The following is a 14,380-nucleotide window of genomic DNA, read 5'->3' on the forward strand; positions in this document are numbered from 1 at the left end:
GCGCGTTCTTTCCAAAGGTGCTACTAACTAAACATGACCTTGATACGCACCAGTGGTGTCATCTCTCAGACTTTACGTGGACTTTTCAAATGAGCTTTGTATATACTGGCAAGACAGCAGTTCCGGGAATTCCAAGACTATCAAAATCTCCACAGTAGTGGGCTTCAGTTCATACAAGTAGATGCAAAAGATTTAATATAATGAGTTTATTTACTTACCAAAACATGACTAAAACTCACATTTTATTTTTGCATGCAGCAGTGTTCTAAAGTGGCCTTATCTTTTGACTGAATTAACTTAGAAGCTTAAAAATTTTTACACTGCCAAGGGACCATAGATCTTAGTAAGTGACAAATTTGAATTTGATATGCCAACCTCTTCAAGAGAAAAAGGGTTCTTCACAGCAGTTGGACAGACACAGACAACAAAGCTATTCTACAAGGGTTCCGCTTTTACAGATTGAGACACGGAACCCTAAAAACAATTCAGACCTATGAGAGTGGTGATTTACTTACAAATTTGATTTTAACAAACATCTATTATTCTCAAAACTTTGTCTGTATTTTGGGCTCTTATCATTGCCAGTGCCTTATTTCATTCAATTAAAACATCACCAATGGTAGGGTTTTCTTGCCCGTTTTAGGCTTACAACAGGGAGGTGATGTTTCTGTCCATGGTTCACTAGAATTTTCCTCTTTGGCACAGGTATGTACACAAAAAAATTGAAAAAAACTGGAACATCCCATAAACAGCACACAAAAAAACACAACAAGGCTGACAATGACATCTGGTAGTAAGGCTAATAATGCAAAACATCAAAACAACAATACATGACAAATATTTACAACAAAAACAAATAAGCTAATGTACCTTTGACAGGTCCCAAGTGGAATGATCATTAATTTTTTTTATTTTTATTTATTTATTTTTTTTTTTTTTTTAATGAACACTGTATGAAAGGATTATTTTACAACACTCATTTAGTAAGATCACATTAATACACTGATTTTAAAATAAAAAAAAATGTTTTTTTTTTTATTTATAAGGTTAAAAATTGAAGATGGCAAATCCATTGTAATTACAGTGGAAGCTCAAACAACAGAAATGTAGATGATTTAATCTGCAACAACATATTTCCTAAATGATTTACAATTACCTTTCTTTAAAACAGTTTTTGCCACTGTTAACATGACTTTACAGAAAAGCCAATATAATCACAATGTTACAGAAATACATGACTAGCTTTAGTTTCATAGCATTCGGCAGTCTACTATGACATATGTTCCAGTAATGACAGTTGGGGAGTATCAAATTCTGGTCCAGTTACACAGTTCCAACTGAAATGCTACCAGTATTGAGAGTCGTAGTTCCCTATAAATATCACATCACTTTTGTACATCCTCTAGGAAGATAAGAGATTTACCACTTTCATCCCACATAATGTTATCACTGTCACAATCAATGTTACTGCTATTGTCACAATCACCATCTTTGTCAATCTCCATACTGCTGCCCCACTCTCGTGTTCCTCCGTGCCTATAGTAGGTTCCTCTACTTCAGCTTTGCCATGGATTTCAAGATTGGGCATCCGTTCGGCCAGCCCATCTGTAGCTTTAAGGTCACCTCGACACCAGGCAATACTTAGGTCCCTGTGGTGAGAATGAAATCATTGGTGTAGTACATGCTAATGTAAAAACAAAAACTACATGTAAACTTTAAGAGACTACAGTTCTGTAGAATGTACCATAATGCCAATATTATCTGTGGGGACAGCACTGGAGGTCAAATTTGCTCTTAAACTGGTTTAAAAAAATTGTCTAAATCATTATAATATTTTATTAATGACCAGTTTCAACTTCATGTAGAACTTGTCAAGAAAAAGAGCACTGTAAGAAAAGGAATACCAGTGTTACAAAAGGATTGGTGAGTATGGTGTCAGAGGAAAGTACAAAGAAGTAGCGATGTAGCATTTTCCCATCTGGCTGCTGCTGGCAACTCCTCGTATGCTTGTGCAGCAATACAAAAGTGAACTGCTGACTAGTACCTACAGGGCCATGGGTTCAATAGTGTGCAAATTTTGTGCTAAAAATGGTTTAAGTCAGCCCCCAACCAATGGTAAATGCTTTACAAAATGTGAGATGATGATGTTATATGAAATTATCAAAATAAGCTATTGTAAACTAGGTACGAACATATAAATGGGTAAATAGTTACAGTGCAGACAAGTACTCTTTCTTATGTTAAAATTTCTGAGCTTACAGATTGAATGAGTATGAAGCATCGGTACAAGTTACAATGACATTGCTGTTAATAGTTTGCAGTCAATAAGAAAAGAGAACAAAACAGAAAAAAATATTTTTATATATTTGCTGGCATAACATGACACGACACCTTCGTAACTTGCACCAATGCCACAAGGTGGCACGTCATCCTCTTTCAATCTGCAAGCCTTTTAATTTTAACATAAAAAAAGTCTACATGTCCGATCTGTAACTATTCAACAGTGGACAATCCAGGATGGAATGTAACGATATTATGAGAAGGAAAGTTGCTACTCACCATATAGCGGAGATGCTGAGTCACAGATAGGCAAAACAAAAGCTTTCGGCCATTGGCCTTCATCAACAACACACACACACACACACACACACACACACACACACACACACACACACACACACACACACACCTGCAGTCTCGGGCAGTGTGGTTTCAGTTGCCTGAGACTGCAGTTTTTTGTGTGTGTGTGTGTGCGCGCGCGCTCGCACTGCTGATGAAGGCCAATGGATGAAAGCTTTAATTGTCAAAGACTTTTTGTTGTGCCTATCTGTGACTCAGCATCTCCGCCATACGGTCAGTAGCAACTTTCCTTCTAATAATACTGCAACTATTTACCTATTTATACAGGGTGAACATAAATAAAACCCACAAGCTGCAGGGATGGATTGCTGATGATAAATAGAGCAAAAAAGGTCCTATGAACATGTATTCAGAAATGGACAGTCTGCGTGCAACAACAATAAATTGTCCAGGAACACAGTAAAGAACTGCATCGCATCCGTGTCACAACAGATGTTCAAAGTGACCTCTGCGGAATTGCAGGTGACAGGGATAGTAGTGGTTGTCATGTTAGATACACATAACTGTACTTCGGATTACACCCTGTAAGCAGGCCAATTGTCTGGAGCTTGTACTACGGTTTGTCTCGATATCCTGTAGGACCCAGTCCTCCAGATCTGATGTACGTGCAGTGTGGCGTCACAATGCACATTCATATGTTTGAAAAGACCCACGATCACATAAAACACCCAAAGAGGGCTTGAAATGTTGTGTGATGTGGTTGCTGTCTGTGAGGGCACTTGTTTTGGTATATTTCCATCTGCTCAGTCACACACAAACACCATCTCTGCTTGTTCCTGAAATGAATACTGGAGCATTCTGCTGCTTCCAGTATGCTGCATCAATCACACAGCCTGAAAAGCACAAGGAACACGTGGCATGTGGTCAGAACTGTCATTTGTCAGCACCATCTAATGTGGCAACAATGCATTTCCACATGTTCATGGCACCTTTTTCCTTCATTTCCAGTCAGGAATCTGCCCCTGCAATTTGTCTCTTTTTTAATAATGTGCATATCAGCACCCAGTTTACAATAATATGTTGTTGATGTTGTGGTCTTCAGTCCACAGACTGGTTTGATGCAGCTCTCCATGCTACTCTATCCTGTGCAAGCTTCTTCATCTCCCAGTACCTACTGCAGCCTACATCCTTCTGAATCTGCTTAGTGTATTCATCTCTTGGTCTCCCTCTATGATTTTTACCCTCCACGCTGCCCTCCAATACTAAATTGGTGATCCCTTGATGCCTCAGAACATGTCCTACCAACCGACCCCTTCTTCTAGTCAAGTTGTGCCACAAGCTCCTCTTCTCCCCAATTCTATTCAATACCTCCTCATCAGTTGTGCTATCTACCCATCTAATCTTCAGCATTCTTCTGTAGCACCACATTTCGAAAGCTTCTATTCTCTTCTTGTCTAAACTATTTATTGTCCATGTTTCACTTCCATACATGGCTACACTCCATACAAATACTTTCAGAAATGACTTCCTGACACTTAAATCAATACTCGATGTTAAAAAATTTCTCTTCTTCAGAAACACTTTCCTTGCCATTGCCAGTCTACATTTTATATCCTCTCTACTTCAACCATCATCAGTTATTTTGCTCCCCAAATAGCAAAACTCCTTTACTGTTTTAAGTGTGTCATTTCCTAATCTAATTCCCTCAGCATCACTCGACTTAATTCGACTACATTCCATTATCCTCGTTTTGCTTTTGTTGATGTTCATCTTATATCCTCCTTTCAAGACACTATCCATTCCGTTCAATTGCTCTACTAAGTCCTTTGCTGTCTCTGACAGAATTACAATGTCATTGGCGAAACTCTGAGTTTTTATTTCTTCTCCATGGATTTTAATACCTACTCTCAATTTTTCTTCTGTTTCCTTCACTGCTTGCTCAATATACAGGTTGAATAACATCTGGGAGAGGCTACAACCCTGTCTCACTCCTTCCCAACCACTGCTTCCCTTTAATGATCCTCGACTCTTATAACTGCCATCTGGTTTCTGTACAAATTGAAAACAGCCTTTCGCTCCCTGTATTTTACCCCTGCCACCTTCAGAATTATTTGAAAGAGAGTATTCCAGTCAACATTGTCAAAAGCTTTCTCTATGTCTACAAATGCTAGAAACGTAGGTTTGCCTTTCCTTAATCTAGCTTCTAAGATAAGTCGTAGGGTCAGTATTGCCTCATGTGTTCCAATATTTCTACGGAATCCAAACTGATCTTCCCCGAGGTCGGCTTCTACCAGTTTTTCCATTCTTCTGTAAAGAATTTGCGTTAGTATCTTGCATCCGTGACTTATTAAACTGATTGTTCGGTAATTTTCACATCTGTCAGCACCTGCTTTCTTTGGGATTGGAATTATTATATTCGTCTTCAAGTCTGAGGGTATTTCGCCTGTCTCATACATCTTGCTCACCAGATGGTAGAGCTTTGTCAGGAGTGGCTCTCCCAATGCCGTCAGTAGTTCTACTGGAATGTTGTCTACTCCTGGGGCCTTGTTTCTACTTGTCTTTCAGTGCTCTGTCAAACTTTTCACGCAGTATCATATCTCCCATTTCATCTTCATCTACATCCTCTTCCATTTCCATAATACTGTCCTCAAGTACATCGCCCTTGTATAGACCCACTATATACTCCTTCCACCTTTCTGCTTTCCCTTCTTTGCTTAGAACTGGGTTTCCATCTGAGCTCTTGATATTCATGCAAGTGATTCTCTTTACTCCAAAGGTCTCTTTAATTTTCCTCTAGGCAGTATCCATCTAACCTCTCGTGAGATAAGGCTCTACATCCTTACATTTGTCCTCTAGCCATCCCTGCTTAGCCATTTTGCACTTCCTGTCGATCTCATTTTTGAGACGTTTGTATTCCTTCTTGCCTGCTTCACTTACTGCATTTTTGTATTTTCTCCTTTCATCAATTAAATTCAGTATTTTGTTAATTTCACATACATCTTGTTTTTTGAAGCATTTATCATTGGCTGGGGCTGATTAATCCATTTTTGGCACAAAATCTGCACACTATTGAATCCGTGGCTCTGCAGCCATCAGTCAGCAGTTTGACTGTGTTCTCCCATGAGCATCTGATGAGCTGCAGCAGCAGTCAGACGGTAAACGGTACATCACTACTCCATTACACTTTCCTCTGACACCATTCTCACCAAACCTTCTGTAACTTCGCCATTCCAATTCTTACAGTGCTCTTTTTCTAAAGATGACTTCTACGTGTAGTTGAAACTGGTCATTAATAAAATGTAACTATTATATACATGGCCATTTTAACACAGTTGTCTCACCAGATTGCTGTTACTCCTGTGGACCACCTTGTCCAAATTTTTGCTCTAGAATGCAGTTGATGGTGGCCATTCATTTGCATGTACAGCTGACTACTTGTAATTCCCAGGTAACAGGCTGCGCCAAATTTACAGCAGAACTGGTATGTGACCACACATTGCCCAGACTGTGATACGGTAGGATAGCCTGACGTCAGTCGGATTAATGCTCGTACGTGCCCAAGTTCGACTGCAATGTGTGTAGTCGTAATTATGTTTAGTCTTCGTGACTACTTATAACACACCGATGATAGCTGCACTATCAACTGAAATCTAGATCTGCAATGCATAAAAAAGAAGAGGATGTTATGACCAATGCTGACCATCTTTCAGTCCTAGACAAAACACTCATTTCTGACAAGATAATAGAACAAGTAAAATGATTTAACTATCTTGGAAATCAAACAAGCTATCTAGAAGTTCAAGATGTCCAAAAAAATCTTGCAAAATTCCAATAACTGTATGGCACTATAAACAGAATTTTAAAAAAGAAGGCAAGGAAAGAAAATCTAATTTTGTAAAGTGTCAATTCTTGCATTTCTTTATGGCAGTGACTTGAACGCTAAGCAAATGACAGAAGTGTCTGAAATGAGATTCCCAAGGCTTATGAAAGGATGTATAAAATTACGCAGAATAAAAAGACAGAGTTAAAAGTTTGCTCAATGAAAGATATAATAAATGAATATACACTGAGTCATGTGATAGCATCTGTCAACATCAAACCCACTAACAAGCAACAGTACCTCCATTATGACACCTCCTACCCATTCCATATCAAACGGTCCCTTTACCCACCAGGCCTCAACCTCCGCTAATTTCAAGTTGCCACCCCTCGAACCTCACCTGTCAGTCAACATCATCTTTGCCTCTGTACTTCCACCTCGACTGACATCTCTGCCAACCTCTTTGCATTTACATATGTCTGCCTGTGTCTGTATATGTGCGGATGGAGATGGATGTGTGTGTGTGTGTGTGTGTGTGTGTGTGTGTGTGTGTGTGTGTGTGTGTCTGTTATGTGCGGATGGATTTTTTGTGTGTGTGTGTGTGTGTGTGTGTGTGTGTGTGTGTGTGTGTGTGTGAGTGTATACCTGTCCCTTTCCCCCCCCCCCCCCTAAGGTTAAGTCTTTCTGCTCCCAGGATTGGAATGACTCCTTACCCTTACCCCTCACTGAAGTAGGACAAAGGCCCAAAGCAAATGATGATGATATTTGGAGGGAATATCTCCAAATGATGATATATATATGTATATAAAAATGTTTTTCACATAAATGTTGGTATGTAATTAACATTCTTGAAAACTGTATAACCAAATTTTGGAAAAATTCAAAATTTTGCAAAATACCCTACTACCATTAATTTTGAATAATGAAAACATTTCTACAACATAAATTGAAGCAGCTTTCAAGCTACATACATCCATGCATTCTGAAATACCATTTTTTAGAAATAAGCTGTACACAATGTGCTGTCAGAGTATTTGCAACATACCTAATTAAAATATCTGAACATTCATTATTAGTGTAGTTACTGATTTTACTTGTATTTGTTTTATGTTTTAAATTGTTATTTTACATTCTGTTTTTTTATTATTTCATTTACATGTATTTTGTTAATTAAAAATAATACATAACACATTATTATGATACACAATCATTACAATAATGATAACCTGTACATACATGCTTAAAACATAACATAATGATTTTGTATCATAATAATGAGTTTCCTATATTTTCAATTAACAAAACATACATACGTGAAATGATAAACTAAAAAACAAAAAAGATATAACATTCAAATTTAAAACAAATAACAAATGTAAGTAAAATAAATAGACTAATAAGACTGTTCAGATGTTTTAATTGCGAATGTTGAAAATACTCTGACAGCACATCACATACAGCTTATTTTTCAAAAATGGTATTTCAGAAACCAGCTTTATTACACATGGATGATTGTATCTTGAAAGCTTCTTTAATTCATGTTGTAACAAAAGTTTCATTTTTCAGAATTAATCAATGGTGGTGAGCTATTTTGCAAAATTTCAAGTTACTGCAAAACTTGATTATACAATTTTCAAATCCATTAATATACACCAAATTTTATACGGGAAACATCTTTTACATATCATCATTTCAAATAATGATTCTCTCCAAACATAATATGCCAAATTACATTTTGAAATTGGGCAGAAGCAAAACAATATGTATTCCATTATTTTGCCCCCTCTATACCAATTTTCATCAGGATTGTTTATTAACACTTGGCAATGATCCATCACGTGATTCAGACCTCAAGTGACACAGCTTGAAAGGAGAAAACATTTTATTCCATTATATTGCCATGAAAGACTCACAGCACGTAACTGTCCTTACATAAAGACATTCAAATCATTGCTCACACTTGTCAATGGTACAAGAAACCAGTTGGGCTGGCAGTCATTGAAACAGAGGTATTTTTTGCTGTGGCAAGGTCTCTTCATGAAATTATAATTGTCAACTTTCTTCTTCGATTGCCGAAATACACTGCTGAAAAAAAATTAGTACACACGGAAAGATGATCGATTTTGACCCGATGATGGCATATGTCATATGTGAGATAGTAGATGTACTGATAATGGTTTCAACACTGTCCACCACTGACATAGCTACCACAGTGCCATCTGTGTCTACCCTTTAATAGGGAATGCTCACAACCAGAAGGCTCAGCATGTTGCAAATGTGTGAAGCAATCAGCAACCATGCCACAGACACACACTCGTACTTCCTACAGCCAACTGAGCAAATTTGAAGAGGGTCGAATTGTGGCCTTCCAAGTGGCAGAATTTCTGCCCAAGTTGGACATGCTGCATGAGTTGTGCAACAATGCTGGTATCAGTGGTCACGTGAATGCTCTTACTCTTAGACGAACTTCTGGGCATCCACGCAGCACAGACACAACCCAGAATCATCATATTATAAGGGCAGCAGTGGCAGATTGTACAGCTACCACACAAAGGTAAGAGGGCTTGTGAGCCAAGATGTGTCAACACAAAGTGTGTGAACTCTTTGTTAGGGGTGGGACTACTGGCACACACATCTCTAGCTCATCTTCCACTCGTGCCACAGCACCAACATGCACTGCTCGACTGGTGCCATTAGAGGATCACTTGGAAGGTGGAATGGTACACCATAATCTTCAGCAATGAATGCAGGTTCTGCCTGCATGCAAGTGATGATCGTCTCTGCATACAACATAGACCTGGTGAGCACATCTACATCTACATGGATACTCTGCAAATCACATGTAAGTGCCTGGCAGAGGGTTCATCGAACCACCTTCACAATCCTCTATTATTCCAATCTCGTATAACATGCGGAAAGAATGAACACCTATATTTCCGTACGAGCTCTTATTTCCCTTATTTTATCATGGTGATCATTTCCCCTATGTAGGTCGGCATCAACAAAATATTTTCGCATTCGGAGGAGAAAGTTTATGACTGGAATTTTGTGAGAAGATTACTCCGTAGTGAAAAACACCTTTGTTTTAGTGATGTCCATCCAAGATCCTGTATCATTTCAGTGACACACTCTCCCCTATTTTGCGATAATACAAAACGTACTGCCTTTCTTTGAACTTTTTCGGTGTATTCTATCAGTTCTGTCCGGTAAGGAGCCCTCACCATGTAGCAGTATTCTAAAAGAGGACAGACAAGCGTATTGTAGGCAGTCTCCTTAGTAGATTTGTTACAGTTTCTAAGTGTCCTGACAATAAAATGCTGTCTTTGGTTAGCCTTCCTCACAACATTTACTGTGTGTTCCTTCCAATTTAAGTTGTTCGTATTTGTAATTCATAGGTATTTAGTTAAATTTACAGCCTTTAGATTTGACTGATTTATTGTGTAACTGAAGTTTAATGGATTCTTTTTAGCACTCATGTGGATGACCTCACATTTCTCATTATTTAGGGTCAACTGCCAATTTTTGCACCATACAGATATCTTTTCTAAATCATTTTGCAATTTGTTTTGATCTTCTGATGACTTTACAAGTCGATAAATGACAACGTCATCTGCAAACACCCTAAGATGGCTGCTCAGATTGTCTCCCAAGTCGTTTATATGAATAAGGAACAGCAAAGGGCCTATAACACTATCTTGGGGAACGCAAGAAATCACTTCTGTTTTACTCGATGACTATCTGTCCATTACTATGAAATGTGACCTCTCTGACAGGAAATCATGAATGCAGTCACATAAGTGAGATGGTATTCCATAAGTATGTAATTTCACTACAAGCCACTGGTGTGGTACATTGTCAAAAGCCTTCTGGAAATCCAGAACTATGGAATGAATTTGAAATCCTTTGTCAACAGCACTCAAAACTTCATGCGAGTGAAGAGTTAGTTGTGTTTCACAAGAACAATGTTTTCTAAATCCATGTTGACTGTGTGTCGAGGTAATTCATAATGTTAGAACACAATATATGTTCCAAAATCCCGCTGCTTATCAATGTTAATGATATGGACCTGTAAATTCAGTGGATTATTCCTACTACCCTTCTTGAGTATTGGTGTGACCTGTGCAACTTTCCAGGCTTTGGGTACGGATTTTTAGTTGAGCAAACGGTTGTATATGACTGTTAAGTATGGAGCTATTGCATCAGCATACTCTGAAAGGAACCTAATTGGTGTACAGTCTGGAACTGAAGACGTCCTTTAATTCAGTGATTTAAGTTGCTTCACAACTCTGATGATATCTACTTCTGCATTACTCATGTAGGCAGCTGTTCTTGATTTGAATTCTGGAATATTTACTTCATCATCTTTTGTGAACACATTTTGGAAGGCTGTGTTTAGTAACTCTGCTTTGGCAGCACTGTCTTCGATATTATCTCCACTGCTATCACACATAGAAGCCATTGACTGTGTCTTGCAGCTAGCATACTTCATATACAACCAGAATCTCTTTGGATTTTCTGCCAGGTTTTGAGATACAGTTTCACTGTGAAAACTATTATAACCATCTCGCGTTGAAGTCTGCGCTGAATTTAGAGCTTCTGTAAAAGATCGCCAACCTTGCAAATTTTGTGTCTGTTTAAATTTGGCATTTTTTTTTTATTTTTTTTTTATTATTTTTTTTTTTTTCCCCAATGTTTCTGCAACAATGGTCTGACTCGTTTTGTATACCAAGGAGGATCAGATATGTCGTTTCTTAATTTATTTAGTATAAATCTCTCAACTGCTGACAATACTATTTCTTTGAATTCAAGCCACATTTGGTCTACACTTGTTAACTTGGAAGGTGTGAAGATTGTCTCTCAGGAAGTTGTCAAGTGAATTTTTATCTGCTTTTTTGAATAGGTATATTTTTTGTTTATTTTTTTGTAGAATTCAGGGGTTGCAATATTCAGTCTTGCTATAACAACCCTGTGTTCACTAATCCCTGTATCAGTTTTGATACTCGTTATTAACTCAGGATCATTTGTTGCTAAGAGATCAAGCGTGTTTTCACAACCATTTACTATTCACATGGGCTCACGAACTGACTGCTCGAAATAATTTTCAGAGAATGCGTTTAGTACGATTTCGGATGATGTTTTATGCGTACCTCCAGAATTAAACATGTATTTTTGGCAACATATCGAGGATAAATTAAGGTCATAACCAACTATAATTGTATGAGTTACTACACGTTTGAAATCAAACTCAAGTTTTCTTTGAACCTTTCAGCAACTGCATCATTTGAATTGGGAGGTCAGTAAAATGATCCAATTATTATTTTATTGCAGTTGCCAACAATGACCTCTGCCCATACTAATTCACAGGAACTATCTACTTCAATTTTGCAACAAGATACACTACTTCTAACAGCAAAAAACACGATACAATTCTGTGTTTAGCCTATCCTTTCGGAACACCATTAGATTCTTTGCAAAAATTTTGGCTGAACTTATCTACAGCCTTAGCCAGCTTTCAGTGCCTATAACAATTTGAGTATCAGTGCTTTATATTAGTGCTTGGAGCTCTGGTACTTTTCCAACACAGCTAGGACAATTTACAACTGTTATAACGACGGTTCCTGTATCTACGATCTTCCTGTGTTCGGCCTGACCCTCTGTGACTGAAGCCCTTTTTGCATTTTCCCGAGACCCTCTGACCTAAAAAACTGCCCAGTCCATGCAGCACAGCACCTGCTACCCATATAGCTGCCTCCTGTGTGTAGTGGACTCCCGGCCTATTCGGTGGAACCCGAAAGCCGACCACCCTATGACCGTCCTGTACAGTGCAGTCATCTGAGACACACTGTCCTCACTCCATGTCTTATGGTCTGGGGTGTGATAAGGTACAGCTCTCGTCCATCTTTGGTGTTTCTGGAGGGGACGGTAACCGGTACTCAGAATGTGCAGAATGATATCAGACCAAATCTTTTACCATTCTTGCAACAGGAAAGTGATGTGTTGTTCCAACAGGATAACGCTCATCCACACACTGCCTGTGAAACTCAAGGTGCTCTGCAAGATGTGCAGCAACTTCCCTGGACCAGTACGATCTCCGGACTTGTCTCCAATTGGGTTGTGTGGGATACGATGGGTCGAGAAGTGACTTGTGCAACTTGTTGAACAACAACTCTTACAAAACTACGTGAACAGGTCATGCAGACACGGCATAGCATATCCCACAACAGATTTTGCCATCTGTACCATCAAATAGAAGGCAGCATCAGCACCTGCATTGCTGGCCCGTAGAGGCTACACTACATACCAATATGTGTATTTCAGCACGGGTCAATACCTGATGCCTCAACACTGCTTGTAATCAGTTCATGTACTTCATATCCACTGTTGCAACAATAAATTCTGAGTGAACTGGAAACCTCTAAAACAACATACTACTCTTTATATCGCAGTGTGTTTTATTCACTCCTACCTACATAGGGAGAAATGACCGTGATAAAATAGAAGAATTCGGAGCTCACAGGAAAAGATTAATATGTTGATTCTCCCCACACACTATTTGAGAGTGTAATGTAATGAGAACTACACTACTGGCCATTGAAATTGCTACACCATGAAGATGATGTGCTACAGACACGAAATTTAACCGACAGGAAGAAGATGCTGTGATATGCAAATGACTAGCTTTTCAGAGCATTCACACAACATTGGCGCTGGTGGCGACACCTACAACGTGCTGACACGAGCAAAGTTTCTAATCGATTTCTCATACACAAACAGCAGTTGACTGGCATTACTTGGAGAAACGTCGTTGTGATGCCTCATGTAAGGAGGAGAAATGCATACCATCACGTTTACGACTTTGATAAAGGTCGGACTGTAGCCTATCGAGATTGCGGTTTATCGTATCGCAACATTGCTGCTCGGTTTGGTCGAGATCCAATGACTGTTAGCAGATTATGGAATCGGTGGGTTCAGGAGGGTAATACGGAATGCCGTGCTGGATCCTAATGGCCTTGTATCACTAGCAGTCGAGATGACAGGCATCTTATCCGCATGACTGTAACGGATTGTGCAGTCACATCTCGATCCCTGAGTCAACAGATGGGGACATTTGCAAGACAACAACCATCTGCACGAACAGTTCGATGACGTTTGCAGCAGCACGGACTATCAGCTCGGAGACCGTGGCTGTGGTTACTCTTGCCGCTGCATCACAAACAGGAGCGCCTACGATGGTGTACTCAACAGCGAACCTGGGTGCATGAACGGCAAAACGTCTTTTTTTCGCATGAATCCAGGTTCTGTTCACAGCATCATGATGGTCGCATCCGTGATGGGCGACAACGCGGTGAACGCACATTGGAAGTGTGTATTCGTCATCGCCATACTGGCGTATCACCCAGCATGATGGTATGGGGTGCCATTCTTTACACGTCTCAGTCACCTCTTGTTCGCGTTGATTGCACTTTGAATAGTGGACGTTACATTTCAGATGTGTTACGACCCTTGGCTCTACCCTTCATTGGATCCCTGCGAAACCCTACATTTCAGCAGGATAATGCACGACCGCATGTTGCAGGTCCTGTACGGGCCTTTCTGGATACAGAAAAATGTTCCACTGCTGCCCTGGCCAGCACATTCTCCAGATCTCTCACCAATTGAAAATGCCTGATCACCGTGGCCGAGTAACTGGCTCGTCACAATAAGCCAGTCACACCTCTTGACGAACTGTGGTATCGTGTTGAGGCTGCATGGGCAGCTGTACCTGTACACGCCATCCAAGCTCTGTTTGACTCAATGCCCAGGTGTATCAAGGCCATTATTACGACCAGAGGTGGTTGTTGTAGGTACTGATTTCTCAGGATCTATGCACCCAAACTGCGTGAAAATGTAATCATATGTCAGTTCTAGTATAATATATTTGTCCAATGAATACCCGTTTATCATCTGCATTTCTTCTTAGTGTAGCAATTTTAATGGCCG

The 14,380-nt window shown here is 39.4% G+C and overlaps 1 protein-coding gene across 3 annotated transcripts in view; it reads right to left on the reverse strand.

Annotated features, from left to right (window-relative positions):
- Positions 1-1,038: 1,038 nt before the first annotated feature.
- The window catches only part of LOC124718912 (F-box/LRR-repeat protein 7-like), a 64,831-nt gene continuing 51,489 nt past the window's right edge, over positions 1,039-14,380 (reverse strand). The window contains exons 8-9 of one of the 3 annotated variants that reach the window (XR_007005938.1): positions 5,922-6,236; positions 1,512-1,649 (exon numbers count right to left, since the gene is read on the reverse strand). Coding sequence is in view for 2 of the 3 variants with exons in the window: in XM_047244567.1 (XP_047100523.1) it covers positions 1,403-1,649 (247 nt within the window). In the remaining variant the exon portion in view is untranslated. Of the gene's footprint in view, positions 1,650-5,921; positions 6,237-14,380 lie in introns of all 3 variants that reach the window. The other 2 variants (XM_047244567.1, XM_047244566.1) reach the window with 2 other exon arrangements.

Source organism: Schistocerca piceifrons, chromosome 10 (assembly GCF_021461385.2).
Source record: "Schistocerca piceifrons isolate TAMUIC-IGC-003096 chromosome 10, iqSchPice1.1, whole genome shotgun sequence".
Classification (NCBI taxonomy): domain Eukaryota; kingdom Metazoa; phylum Arthropoda; class Insecta; order Orthoptera; family Acrididae; genus Schistocerca; species Schistocerca piceifrons.